General features: G+C 42.7%; 1 protein-coding gene across 1 annotated transcript in view; it reads left to right on the top strand.

Annotated features, from left to right (window-relative positions):
- Positions 1 to 569: 569 nt before the first annotated feature.
- cacna1ba (calcium channel, voltage-dependent, N type, alpha 1B subunit, a) overlaps positions 570 to 14,942 on the top strand; it is a gene marked incomplete at its 3' end in the record, with an annotated part of 138,523 nt that continues 124,150 nt past the window's right edge. The window contains exons 1-3 of the mRNA XM_084180933.1: positions 570 to 772; positions 4,169 to 4,274; positions 4,963 to 5,102. Of these exons, the coding sequence (XP_084037059.1) occupies positions 633 to 772; positions 4,169 to 4,274; positions 4,963 to 5,102 (386 nt within the window). The 5' untranslated portion in view covers positions 570 to 632. The remainder of the gene's footprint in view (positions 773 to 4,168; positions 4,275 to 4,962; positions 5,103 to 14,942) is intronic.

Genomic DNA, 14,942 nt, shown 5'->3' with positions numbered 1-14,942 from the left:
TGGCAAACCAATCGAGGAGGATACACCAGATAAATGCATCTATTTTATGTGGACCTTAATTGTAAGTGAGCTATGCAGTCATAGCCCGCCTTATGGCATGCGTTATGCGAATGATGCGAATTGTTATTGCTCGACATTTATACATGTTAAACTGGCTGTTTTTAAAGCTTAGCCCAGTGAAAAGGGATAGGCTATAGGCTACATATATGTGGCCATTCAGCCAGAAGAAGACCCATGGACAAATATTTGACATGGAAATATAAACTTTCTCCTTCATGTTTCATATAATTTGAAAATCTGGACTATTGAAAGTAACGAGGCGGTACAACCCAACAGAATATCTGAAGAAAAATACATCATTTTATTTTTGAATGTTTGTTGAATATTCTCTTGAACATTACACACACCGAAAGGAACTCGTGGCTGGAACAACTGTGTGTTGTGATGCTTTTTCTCTATCTTTTATCTAGTCTCAGTTTTGATTTTTTCAGTAAGATCTGTGCGATTGTAGAATGGCTCGCTTCGAAGAGGAACTATCCAACCGGCGTGGAGGGGTCTGTCAAGCGGGCCCACCAAGGGGGGCAGGCCGGCCAGCAGGCCCCCCAAGCGGCCCTAGGGTGTACAAACAATCAATGGCCCAAAGAGCCAGGACAATGGCCATTTACAACCCCATCCCTGTCAAGCAGAGCTGTCTTACTGTCAACCGGTCTCTCTTCATCTTTAGTGAGGATTGTATCATAAGGAAATATGCCAAAAAGATCACTGAATGGCCATATCCTTTGTTGCTTTAAACAACCTAGCCTATTTCTCGTTCCATTATTTTATTATAAGATTATAGGTCTACGTGGTTTTGAATGGCTTGATGTTATTGAGAACAGGGGGCAAGGTTACAGACTATAGGGCATGATTATCTAAGTTAATTTACTGTAGCCAATGAGAAGATATGGCATGGAGGACAACCAGCTGTTGACTGGAGTTTGTAATACAGCATAACCACTCTCAGTAGGCCTATAACCACTCTCTCAGATGAGAGGACCCACTCCAATAGGTTATTGTAGGTGATACTGTTGAGTTTTTTGGCAAGATTCCAGTTTTCTCCAACTTTTGGCATCCTCTCTCTGGTAGGCCTACATGCAGCTAAGTTGCCTAACAAGAACCTGTCAGAGTGGTGTTCCTGATCTGTGGCATAAATCGGATCTATGGCTACAGAACAATTAACACAAAGGTTTTGTTTGTTGTCTTTTTCAACCCGAATGGCAGTGTAGTGAAAATCTTGTCAGCAGGATAATTTGATTGGTTTTGTAAAGCACCATCAATTATAGTTGAGGCCTATACTCATTTTACGTTCTACTTACCTAATGCATTTGATTCCGGTATATGGGCTAAGTAAACAAGCCTGTATGATAGTCTGCCCAAGGGACGGCTGTATCGATCCGTTTGTTTCTCGGACCAAGTCTCTCCTAGCAACGGTTCAGCACAAGCGCTCTCCAAGGTGCTGAATTTACCCATGTGCAAAATGCTGCTCAATAGTAGGCCTAAATGGCAAGCTAGCGGGAAGACACATACAGACAGTCTATTCTGCGTGGGTGTCACATCAAAACAATAATCCATGAGAATAAATGGAAATGAGTTGTGGATTTAGCGTAGTTTACAAAACCAATTGATTTCATTCATGGCAAAATGTATCATTATTGTCCTTTATGTCCCATAAAATGCTAGGTAGAAGTATATATATATTTTTTATGTTGGCAGCCACCTGTTGATATGAGATATTTTATATAATTTGCCAAATGAGGGACATCCTCTGCAGCTTGTGAAACCTGTGCATCAGTGGAGGCTGCTGAGGGGAGAACAGCTCATAAGAATGGTAGGAAAGGAGCAAATGGAATGGCATCAAACACCTTGAAACCATGCTTTTGATGTATTTGATACCATTCCACTGATTCCACTCCAGTCATTACCATGAGCCCGTTCTCCCCAATGAAGGTGCCACCAACCTCCTGTGCTGTGCATAGGCCTCCTAGAGAAACAGTCAACCCTGAAGCACTATTTCATGAGATTGGGATAATGAACCTGTGAGGTATTGCAATTCATTTACATTCATTTGTGTAATGGCATCCATTACTTACATAACTGCTTGGTTAACTCTGGTGCTGAGTAAACACTTCTCAACTTTTAGCTTACCTGTGCATTTCCAAGCCACATGCACAGTATTTTTCTCCCTTGAGTTAGATTATAGGTTCATGGGAGCCATTGTAGCAAGAAAGTCCTGCCCTAGGCCAGTGAATGATGTTTTTTTATCTGTTGATGTACTGTACCCCATTGCCTGAGGTGAGATGCTAGTCCTCTGTGCACCACAGTCTCCTGAGGAGATAGCCTCCATAAACAACCATGCGATGACATGGATAGCAGCAACTGAGACATCATGTAAGTCAGCAACTGACAAATCACTCAGTTCCCTCAGTCACACATGTTTAGTGTCGTGACACTGAGATCCAGTTCAACTGAAAATGACGTTTTGGTACTCTCTTAGAAAAAAGGTGCTATCTAGTAGGGTTGCACGATATTGGAAATAACTGACATTGCGATATTTTGTTTTTCTGCGATATATATTGCGATATGAAAAAATACAGGATGTATGTATGATCCTCTGGGAAAAATGCAGTTTGCAAACAGCGACTTTTCAGGTGGAAGTCCTCATTAATAAAGTGTACGGTCAGACTTATGTAGGGCTCCGTTGTCCGGCTGGACCACAAGTCCGTTGTTGCTGTATAATATTCCACTTGTGACAGCTCTGTTTCAACTTGTGCCATGCATTTCTCGTAAACTCTGGGATGGCAACTTTAGAAAAATAGTTGCGTGATGGCATTACATACCGCGTGTCAAGCGACCGGATCATGTTTTTAAAACCCTCTTTGGTAACCGTGTTATTTGGTGCCATGTCTTTGGCGACGTGAAATGTTATTGAATCTGTGATTTCTCTCTGCCGTTTGGAACCTTTCTCGTATGGTGTAATAGTGGCAAAGGCATCTGAAATAGATGTTTGCTTTGGAGGGCATTGAGATGCTTTGCACTCGTCATACGAAGATTTGTGGTGCCGCCTTAAATGATCGAACAAATTGGTCGTGTTGCCTCGTGTTGTGGCAACAATTGCAAGGCACTCTCGACAAAGTACCTGTTTTTGGTCAACATCATCCTGTCTGTAGCCGAAATATTTCTATATAATTGACGATTCATTTCTTTTTGCAACCAAATTCTCAATTTCGGTCTTTTTTGCCTGTTCCTCGCTCATCATTTCGTCACGCGCAAGCAGAGCCTGCATGTCAACCACGTGCAGCAACGAACTCCGTGTTTAAAATAATAATAATAATAATAATAAACTGTGTATCCAATAACCCATAAATCGGAGTAAATTACGTTATATCAGACAGATATAATGCTAGTTTAACATTTAAAAAAATATATATATTGTAGACTGATATATGTTTACCTTACTAAATCGCACGTTCTGCGATGTGACTCTTGCAGATGCATACATCGCAATGTCGATGCTGAAACGATATATCGTGCAGCCCTTCTATCTAGAACCAAAAATGATTATTTGGCTGTTCCCATAGGAGAACCCTTTCAAGAACCCTTTTTGGTTCCAGGTAGAACACTTTTGGTTCCAGGTATAACCCTTTTGGGTTCCATGCAGAACCCTTTCCACAGAGGGTTCTACATGGAACCCAAAATAGTTCTACCTAGAACCAAAAAGGGTTCTACCTGGAACCAAAAGGGTTCTCCTATGGGAACAGCCGCAGAACCCTTTTGGAACCCTTTTTTCTAAGAGTGTAGCTTACTGCTGCATATATGCTTTGCCATTATGCTTCAGCTCTTGTATAATTTAGGGTACCTACTGTTGAGGAGCTTTTCAATATGGTAATTGCACAAATATTTCTATCAGGGATGCTTTTCTTTTACTTCCTTTAGGTCCCAGTCTTCTGTTTCCTCCTGCTCCTCCTCCTCCTCCTGCTCCTCCTGCTCCTCCTGCTCCTCCTCCTCCTCTTCCTCCTCCTCCTCCTCCTCCTCCTCCTCCTCATCATCTTCTTCTTCTGTTAGAATGTATTGCAGATGGTAGGTACTGTATGCCTAACGTTACAAAGTATGTTTTTCTTAACTGTCTCACTCCATTTGAATACCTGATCCTGGCCACCATTATAGCCAACTGCATCGTCCTTGCCTTGGAGCAGCACCTACCAGCCGGCGACAAGACACCCATGTCCGAGCGCTTGGTAAGTGACCACCGCATGGGTCACATGTACCATACCAATATTATATCATTTTGGATTATTGGTTAACTACACTCCTCTCTCCAAGTGAAAAATAGGTTTCAGTCATTATATTCTCACATACAGGAATAATATCTATATACAGTACTAGTGTTACAGATTTTAATGACACAACCCATCAGCAGCTTATGAGGAAGAGGAAGGGGAAGGGGGAGGGGAGGGAGGGGGGGATGTTACCCATGTAGGCAGCTGGGGTTTCTCACCAGTTGTTCTCAGTTAGTTAACCAGTATCACACAGAGGTGCCTTTCATGCCCCTGCTTAAAGCCACTTTAGGCTCCCTATTGAACTCTGTTGTTAAGTAGTGCCATTAAAAGGGTAAATTGCTGTGAGCTCCTCCACCCAATCAAATAGACTTAGCTGGTTGGGGCACGCTGGTAATTTTAAGAATGAAATGTCACTCCCTTCAGGCAAAGTGCCTCACTGCTGCACCCACTCTAATTGATCCGCTCCCCCAGATAGACCAAGGCTCTGTCTGACATATTGACGTGACTCACTCCATCATGATATTAAGCCATCAAATTGCTTTTGAACTCACATTCAGTTCATAATTGTACAAAAAAATCACATTATAAACTAATGATGATGGATATCAATGGTCACTTACATTATCAGCCTCTCTTGTCTTAACAGGATGACACAGAGCCCTATTTTATTGGAATATTTTGTTTTGAAGCTGGCATTAAGATCATCGCCCTTGGCTTTGCGTTTCACAAAGGCTCCTATCTCCGGAATGGCTGGAATGTAATGGACTTTGTGGTGGTGCTAACAGGGTGAGTACTGAGCTAATGGCTCATGCTAAATGTTCATGCTGCTTTAAAATGACAGACCTGATCCTCAGTGGATTAATGAGAAAGCACAATGTTAATGTGTGTGGTGTGTGTTGTGTGTGTGTTTCAATTTACATGTCTTATGCTCATGATGGATCGTGATGCACTGGAGACACTGGGAATGGCGGAACTCCGTTGGATAGATCATCCTCTTCTTTTAGACATAACTGTATGATTGCATATATATGCAGTTATAAAACAAATATTGTCTGGAATAGATATTCAGGGAAACAATACAGGATGCTATGGTAAACAATACCATAGAAAGAAGAGGGCCACAAAAGTAGAAGTGCTTGCACTGAGAGAGGAGTAGAGGAGCTAGAATATCAGTGAGACAATAGGAGTGGAACTACGGGTGGCAGAGGAGCATAAGGTAACTACTGTAGGCTTTCAGTGAGGGACCATGAGGGGAAGGATGAAGGGGAGGAGGAGGGAGTGGAGCGAGTGGAGGAGGGGTAATGACGAGGATGCTGTTACGCTGGAGAGAGTCCCAGGGGAGTTGCTAGCGTCACCAGGGAGTGTCCTGGCTTGCTGTACCTATTGGCTCTGAGATTTATTTGGCCCATCTATTGGGGCTTACATCAGCTTTGACACCTAATTGCAATAAACCGATTCTCTGGAAGCCCTACTCCACCCACTTGGAAGTCAATCTCAGTGTTCCAACCTTTTGTTCTTGCTCAGTGAACGTAGGGGGAACCAGCCAATGGCAATGTAATAAGCCCAATTCCTGGAACTGGTCTTGTTTCAGAGTAACCATCACACAAAGCCTTGTGTGTGTGAGAGCTGTAGAGACAAAGGTAGCGAGCGGTCTGTCTGTCAATACAGTGTGTTGTTAGGGCTATTGACAGCTTGTCACAGACTCTACATGGACCTGCCACAATCACTGAACACACAGGGCATCAGTCTGCTCTGATTCCATATTCTCTGCCGCTACTTGTGGATAGGGCTGACTGGGGAGGGAGGAGGGGAGTCAAGGCTGATTTAAATTGGGACAGAGCAGCCTGACATAATAACCATAACTGAAGGGCTGTGGTGGATGAGGCCATTACAGGAGCAGTCTGGCCCTGTTATCAGTGCCATGCTACAGTGAGTGATTGACCCATGTTGTCAGTCTCTGACAGCTATTGGATCACCATGTGCTGCATGCACACCAAAGCGCTGCCCGCTATCCCTATGGCTGTAACTACAGGGTGTGCCTAGCAGGAAACTAATCGCCATAGTAATTACCATTGCTGACTCATTGATTATTAATGAAACCCATTCTTACCATTCCCGGGGATATGCATACTTGAAGCAGGTATAAAGTCAATATCAAGGAATCCATACATTTCAGATCAGCTACAGCTGATATGTTAATGATAATGCTTGAAGTGTCTGACTACCTTAAAAGTAAAAGCAGTGATTGTGTACCATAACGTTAGGTGTGAATTTTCAATTTTTTAACAGTATTATGTACAAAAAGTGTTCCGTTAATGGTGATGAATTTATTAAGAAGATTAAGATCTTGCACATGTTTGGCCCCAAGACATATGTGGTCCATGTTTAATGTGCTGGTGCTGGTGGTAATCAGATATGGGGGTCTGCGAATGAAAGGGCTTGTATTGAGCTCCCACAGGCAGGGCCAGCCCTTTAAATAAAATCAAATCAAATTTTCCAATAAGACGTTGGGTGTTGCTAATAAGAGCATAGAGTGGGGTCTGGAATTATTGGGTCCCTTAATGGAAAAATTATAATATTTTATACTAATACAATTGCTCAAATAAAGAGATTCTGTTTAACAAGTAATTAAAAACAATCTCAAAGATAGGGGTCAAAATTATTGGATCCCCTGTTTTCAATACTCCAGCACCCTCCCCTTGCAAGGATAATGTCACTGAGCCTTTTTCTAAAATGTTTTATGAGATTGGAGAACGCTTTGGGAGGGATCTTAGACCGTTCCTCTATACAGAATCTTTCCAAATCCTTGATATCCTTCGTCTGCACTTATGGACGGACTGCCCTATTCAATTCAAACCACAGGTTTTCAATGGGGTTCAAGAGTGGAGACTGAGATGTGATTGTGCAAAATGTTGATTTTGTGGTAAATTAACAATTTCTTTGTGGATTTTGATGTATGCTCGGGGTTATTGTCTTGCTGGAAGATTCACTTTTCTATTTGAACGGTTATTATGGTGACTGTGGTCATTTGGCTGGCCAATTACCACTATCCGAAATTCCATGACCGTCACAGCCCTACTGTTCACGTCTGTCAGCAAGATAACAGTTGTCACGCTCCAATGTCCACTTCAAGTTATTCACAGTGCTTACCCACTGTCTTTCAGACATCTGGGAAATATTGTGTACAGTGCAGTACTATTTACATTTTAGTCATTTAGCAGACGCTCTTATCCAGAGTGCATACATTCTTTCATACTATACACTACATACAAGAACTAGTCAAAAACACTTCTACACTCAAGACCTAGACATAAAAAGTTACATTAAAAAATTGCTCTAAAAGTTTCTACAATGTCAGAGTTTTTATAATAGCCATTTTACAACTACAGCCATGATAGAGCGGTTCATAAAGCTTCCCAACACATCCAAATGGTACATCACATTTCACTGAGATTTAGTCAATCCAATGACTTCAACCATAAAAGTACACCAGTATTGACAAGAAAAGGTCCATTGAGGATGCAACATAATAGACTCCCCAAGGTCTCTAAACAGAGCAGGATAGAGAAACCAGGAAATTGGTTCAGGAAGTGCAACCGCTGCAAAAAATCTATTTATTTGGCAGGAAAATAGAACAGCCACAATGCAAGATTGTAAAACAGGAACAAAAGAACTTAGACAACTTGAACACAATGATAGCTTAATACTAAATAGCAATGGATGGATTGATGCCACTGTGACTGTCGTCATTTAATAAGTCCGCTGGTAATGTGCCTTGTACAATGGGGCAGATGTTTAAAAAAAAATCATATTGTGAAACAAAAGAGGAGGCAACCAACCACGTCAATTTCCCATCAGATGAGAGAAACCTTATCTTGCTTCTGCTGTTTGTTAGGGCTCGAGACAGCTCATTACAGCTAATTGATTGGGAGAATGCTGGGCAGACAGGTGGGGTTGCAACATCAACAACATTCTACAATCCAACTAACACCAGCACTAACCCCCAACACACTCCGTCTGCAGCTGGGCTGGGAGCACTCTGCTTCAATGCCTCTCCTCCGCTCCTGACTGCATGTGCTGCCATAGAAATAGAATGAATAGAACGGGCATCCCCATTCAAGTCAATGATGGCATAAAAGGTGGACTGGCAGCCAATGCAAGTGTACCCATAGGAGCAAAACAGGAAGTAAAATATGTGCTAAAATATGTGCTGTGATTTGTTGATTCAACTCAACTGACATTACAAAAAATACATTCCATTGCATGAGCTACATCAGTTTACATAATTTGGATGTAGAGCCATGAGTGTACCCATGAGTTGACCAGTCAAATTGCTAGGGTTAGAAGTTCCAAGCCTATTTCTTTATGACGGTTATTTTATTTTCATGACGGTCATTATCCATAACCGTCGGTTACACAGTTATACGGTAATTGTGCCAGCCCTAGTGAATAGTGATGACAGAGGTTGTAGAGAGAGCGAGAGGGGAGCAGAGAGAGGGGCGCAGCAGTGAGCTATAGAGCTGAGGGATGTGGGGTCTGTAGAGAGAGAGAGAGACAGAGAGCGAGACAGAGAGCGAGAGAGAGGGAGGGGAGCAGTGATCTATAGAGCTGAGGGATGTGGGGTCTGTAGAGAGGGAGAGAGAGACAGAGAGCGAGAGAGAGGGAGGGGAGCAGTGAGCTATAGAGCTGAGGGATGTGGGGTCTGTAAAGAGGGAGAGAGAGACAGAGAGCGAGAGAGAGGGAGGGGAGCAGTGAGCTATAGAGCTGAGGGATGTGGGGTCTGTAGAGAGAGAGACAGAGAGCGAGACAGAGAGCGAGAGAGAAGGAGGGGAGCAGTGAGCGATAGAGCTGAGGGATGTGGGGTCTGTAGAGAGAGAGACAGAGAGCGAGACAGAGAGCGAGACAGAGAGCGAGAGAGAGGGAGGGGAGCAGTGAGCTATAGAGCTGAGGGATGTGGGGTCTGTAGAAAGAGAGCGAGACAGAGAGCGAGAGAGAGGGAGGGGAGCAGTGAGCTATAGAGCTGAGGGATGTGGGGTCTGTAGAGAGCGAGACAGAGAGCGAGAGAGAGAGGGAGGGGAGCAGTGAGCTATAGAGCTGAGGGATGTGAGGTCTGTAGAAAGAGACAGAGAGCGAGACAGAGAGCGAGAGAGAGGGAGGGGAGCAGTGAGCAGTAGAGCTGAGGGATGTGGGGTCTCCAGTGTGCTGTGAAAGTCTTAATCAACCTCAGCTCTGCCACACCACCGTCATCCCTTCTGCAATGTTTCTCTATGACGCTCTCAATTAGTAATGCCTCAAATTTATATCCCCATTTTCCTTATTTATAATTCTGCTTCTTCTTCTATTGTTGTGTCAGTGGAAGCTCGGACATATTGTTTGATGGATTCACCACTGGACTATGCTGAGTGTGCTCCTCAGAATTGTCTTGAATGCACACTCTGCCTCTTTTTTGAGAAGAGGGCCTTTCCTGTTTCACAATGCACCTGATTCTGTGTGTTCCCTATTATTGGTTGGTTGAAATGGATTCATGCATTTTAAATCATGTGTTTTGACAGTTAACGATGTGCTTCTTTTTATGTATATACACTAGTAGCAGGAATATTGATATGTGATAAACATTAGAGGTGTGTTTGCTGTGTAAATGATATGTAATTATCAAGGGAGCTTCACTCTCTACAGTCTCCCCTCCTCCAGTACTAACACTAGGAACAGATGTGCTATGGTTGTTCTTCATACTCCCCAACAGTGCCCGCAGTAGTAACAACCAATTCACTTCTAGATACATCATTTAAGGGTTTTGACACATTGTGACGTTGTGCTGAGAATTGAGCAATATCATAAACCTAGCAGGAGATGAGATGGGGATAGGAGATTGGTTCAAGTTCTGTGGTTAGAGCTAATGCAGAACAGGGCCAGATATTCATCAAATGAGCGGTGGGTTTGTAGTGTGAGGATGTGTTCTAATCAGCAAGCCACTCTCCAAAAGAACAGCAATGGAACAAACAGCTGAATTATTAATGGTGTTTGACTGTGTGGAGGAATCAGCCCAGTTAGTTGGAGTGTGCTTTTTATCCACTGTGAAACGGTTAAGCACATGTTTTATAAACCTTTGAATATTACAAAAAATATTGTCAAGTTATATCAAAAGGCTGTAAAGAAATTATAAGCAGTGAAAATCATTTTCTAGATTTGGGAGTAAGTAGTGCAGATGTAGATATACCATCGTAGTTACAATCGTTAGTACTTCTGCAATAGATGACTGACTGGCTCAGTGAAGTTTGAAAAAGGTTGTTGCGCCTTAACCAGTGTCGTGTATTCATGCATGCCAAGTGAAGCCAGGCTTCCTAAAAAAAGTTACCAAGAAAAAAAGGAGAAAAACATATAAAATAATGTATCTTTCGTATCTCTGTGTTTCATAATTTTCCTTCAATTCGCAAGAGGTTGAATGTATCTCACCGGAGAAAGAATCCAAGCGAGCGAAACAGCGCCCCTCTGTCTCTCTATGTGTATGCCATCTACCTGATGCTGTCTGGTCAAAAAGAATATGACACCACTTTAATAAATAGTACCTAACACCATGCGTGGAACAAAGCTGCCTGCCAGTCAAGCACTAGTATTGAATGCAAGGGAAGCCAGCGATCATTTGGCCTCCCTTGATAAAAAAAAATATAAAATAATAGCCAATCAGTGTTGACCTTAACTGTGAATAGTCCTACGCACCCCAAAAAAAGTGTAAAGGGAAGCCAGTTTGGATTTGGCTTCACTCCAATCACATTACATCGAGAGCAATACATAATTAACAGAAACAATTTGAATTGTTGCATCTCATTGTGTTGTTGTCCTCTGGTGACTGCTCTGGATAAGAGCGTCTGCTAAATGATGTAAATGTAAATGTAAATGTGGCTAGCTAGCTAAAATTGTCCCTTTCCTAAATTAGCCATGGATGGAGATATGGATTTGAACTTGTGGTTTTACTTAATTCTCCGTACTGGCCAATGATTATAATGACGATTCTGATCCAACCATTAATTCATACATTGTGCCCCTGGCCTGAGAGGATGGAAGTTCAATATGTAGCTAGATGTAGAAGGCTAATGTTAACTAGCTAACGTTGCCCATGAAAGGAAGTTAGGCTAGTGAGCAAGCATTTTAGCCAGCTAGCCTAGGACAACAATAAATAAAAGCGTGTACTGTATGACAGAGCCATAGACCGTTTCAGCAACATGAAAGAGAGGAGGATGGCATTGGCGTTTCTCTACAAGTAGAGTGAGTCAACATGTTTTTTTCTACTCACACACACACACACACACACACACACACACACACACACACACACACACACACACACACACACACACACACACACACACACACACACACACACACACACACACACACACACACACACAGAAATCAGAACCATGGGCAGCCACATCATATTAAGCTTATGTTGATTGGACTAAATATTTTTTGGTATCTTTTAGTTGTCACTGTATTAGACTAAGCATAGGTGATTTGATGATGTTGAAGTTGAAATGGGGCTGGAATAGTGGAGGCAGCTCCTGTTTTCTTTGTGACTTGCAGTAACTCTCTGTGGTTCTAAATCAATAGTTGTTTAGTAGTCAGAAAATGTCAGAAAAATGAACTTGCTTGACCATGCTTTAGGTCATGTAGCGGTTTGTTACATGCAATATGCTTTGTGGACTTCACCAGACAGAGATTGCTCTCTGACGAAACAAAGGTGTGATTGAATTTATTCTGCCACTGAATCTTCTTGCTGTCTTTGCCTTTAGGTCTACTGAATATAGAGTATCACGGTGGCAAGGCATATGAACTAACATACAACGCAATTATCACAACACATATGTTGTAATATGCCTTTCTTTTCTGGCTTGGCTTCCACAGTGATTTTACCCACGCACTGCTACTGGTCTTAACCCCACCAATCCTGACCCGCCTTTCTCAGAGCCACTTTGCTCTTGTCCTCAGCTCAACTCAGCTCAATATGAAGGTGTGATGATGAGGCTCTTAACTCCATTTTGTTCTGCTGGCTGCACTGGTGGGATTACCATCCTGACTGCTAATGGTAGAGATCTGATGAGATAGGGGGAGGAGGAGGAGGAGAAGGATGCTCTCATTGCTTTGTGCAGTGTAGCGGTGAAGGACCTGGTTGAGATGGAGTGCTTGACTGGCAGGCAGCTTTGTTCCACGCATGGTGTTAGGTGCCATTTATTAAAGTGGGTGTTATTTCAGGAAAACAAGCTAATACTCACCAATGTCAATTGTGCAATGACACAATGGGCTATGTTGGATTGGCTGTGTTGTCATGCACTTTCCCCTTGAATACTGAAATCAGGTAGAGGTACTGTCACTAGCCTCCCGTACTGTACTGCAGGTGGGAATCATTCCCCATGGGGAGAATGAAAAACAACTCTGTTTGTTTTCTCAATAGAGATTTGTTTTTTATTATTTATTTAATCAGGGAAGACACATTGATAATTGACGTCTCTTTTTCAAGTGAGCCCAGGAGTTACACATTATTAACATGACCTTCTGATCCTCTACAGATGTAGGATCATCATTTTATCAGTCTTTTGTTGCTGAGAATTTGCAAATGTGTAGTGTATTTGAGTTTTAAAAAGGCTTCTAAAGTTTGCAGTTTCTACTGAAAAATGTATCAACCTCTACAAAAATGTCCATTAATTATAATCCACATAATAATTTACATTTCCTTTTGCTGCAGGATTATGTTTCTGCTGTAGCAAACTGGTTCAATTTAAGATCCTACGTCTGTAGGCCCCACTTTGGGGGAATAAGAAAGGTTAAGCAATTAAACAGTTTCATTTTCAGGGCATTGTAATCCTCCTATGCTTATTAGAAATATCCCATTACTGCTGTCGTATTCCCTTCTCAGCACAAAATGCAGGATTTAGCTTCTTTAAATATGTGTTGTTATCATCATGAAGGATCTATTTTATTGCTTTATTTCTACATAGTCTGCTCTTCTACGATTTGAATAACGATAATGTTTCATTGCAATGACTTGAATTGCATGGAACTGAGCTTGATCTATGTAATTCATTCCTACAGAAGGCAAGAGAAAACCTGAACTAAGCACTTTGAGATGAAGACGTATGAGCAGCAATATAGTCATGGCATAGCAGCATTTCCTTCAGTACGGATGGCTGAGGAGTGTTCTGTCTTAACCATGGCTTAATATAATAAATGTATTCTACTGGACTGACAAATGATGACATTTTCTGTATTATGGTAAGGTACGGTTGAATGTCCCCCAGATCAATTGGGCTTGCAGTTACTTCAGGGTCCTTGCACAATTCTTAGTAAGCAACGTTTATATCTGAGAGTCCCAGTCTTTCCTGACTAGTGAGCCTTGATGCAGTCTTCCAAAGAATCCACCACGCATGGCATGATCAGCATAGTCACTGGGGTGGAAAGAGAACCAGCGATCTTACTTCATTCATTCAGCCTTCTGCAACAGAGCCATGCTCCGCCGCCTTCTGAGTACTGTGTGTTGGTTTGATCCAGTATTTATTGGAGTGGCATGACATACTGTATTTTAGAGAAAGCTGGTGGCATGTGGGCCAGCTGGCTGAGGCAGTCCTGCTGAGTGGAGCTCCCAATGGGACCAGTGCCACTGCCTCCTCTCAGCTGTGCTCTGTGTCTGATGGAACGGAGCCGTCCTCTATGTGTGTTAGTGTGTGTGCGCGCGTGTGAGTGTGTGCGCGCATGTCAAACAGGCTCTGATGAGAGGGGGAGGGGGGTCTTCACAGGTAAATGTACCTGTAGATATCTTAGTCTGGGTTTCTGAAGCGGCATGGATAGTAGTGAACATGATGACAGTGAGTGCCGAATGGGTAAAGTTCCTATATTACATGATCTGTGCTCTCTTGACCTTTCATGACCTTTTTTTTTTACAATCATGTTCTTTCGATTTTATGACTGAGCCCTTGTATTTATGCTCTTAGCGACATTGTGAAGAGGGCCTGTGTTTGTGTGTGTGCGTCAGGGTGTTTTATTGGCCGAATGACAGGAGTTGATGTCTTTCCTCCCCTCACACCCCTCATTTTGATCAGACTACAGCCGAAGCAGACTGAGAGGGAGCAGCCTTATACCTGGAAGTGAGGCGGTCCCATCCACGAAGCCATGATGCATTAACGCTGTTAACAAGTTCGTTTGGAAAAGAGACCAATTTATAAGTGACTTTGTCTGGGATCTGACAGCCAAGTGTGACCACCATTATTCACATTTCTGTTTGTTCTTTTAAATGTTTCACAGCAACACATCATTAACCACCTGACCAGTGAAGGCTCTAATCAATTCTGATTAGGAGTTGGGACACTCAGGTCTTGAGCATTTCCAGACAGTCTTTTCATTACCCATCACTGGCCACTGGACAAGAATAGCTGTTTTTGGACACTTTCACTTCTTCAAATGACACAGGAAATGGAAGAAGTTGAATCAGAGATGAGAGAGGGAGGGGGGTGCTGTAATGGAGAGGGCTCCTGGACTCCCACTCAGACAGGGACAGACAATCGATGTCTGGGGGATGGGGGTGTCTCTCTGGCTGGCTGTTTCTCCCTCCCTGGGGAAGGTGATTGATCTAAAAGC

This window comes from Coregonus lavaretus, assembly GCF_964263955.1.
Source record: "Coregonus lavaretus genome assembly, chromosome: 17".
Classification (NCBI taxonomy): Eukaryota; Metazoa; Chordata; class Actinopteri; order Salmoniformes; family Salmonidae; genus Coregonus; species Coregonus lavaretus.
This window is presented reverse-complemented; position numbering and strand designations above follow the sequence as displayed.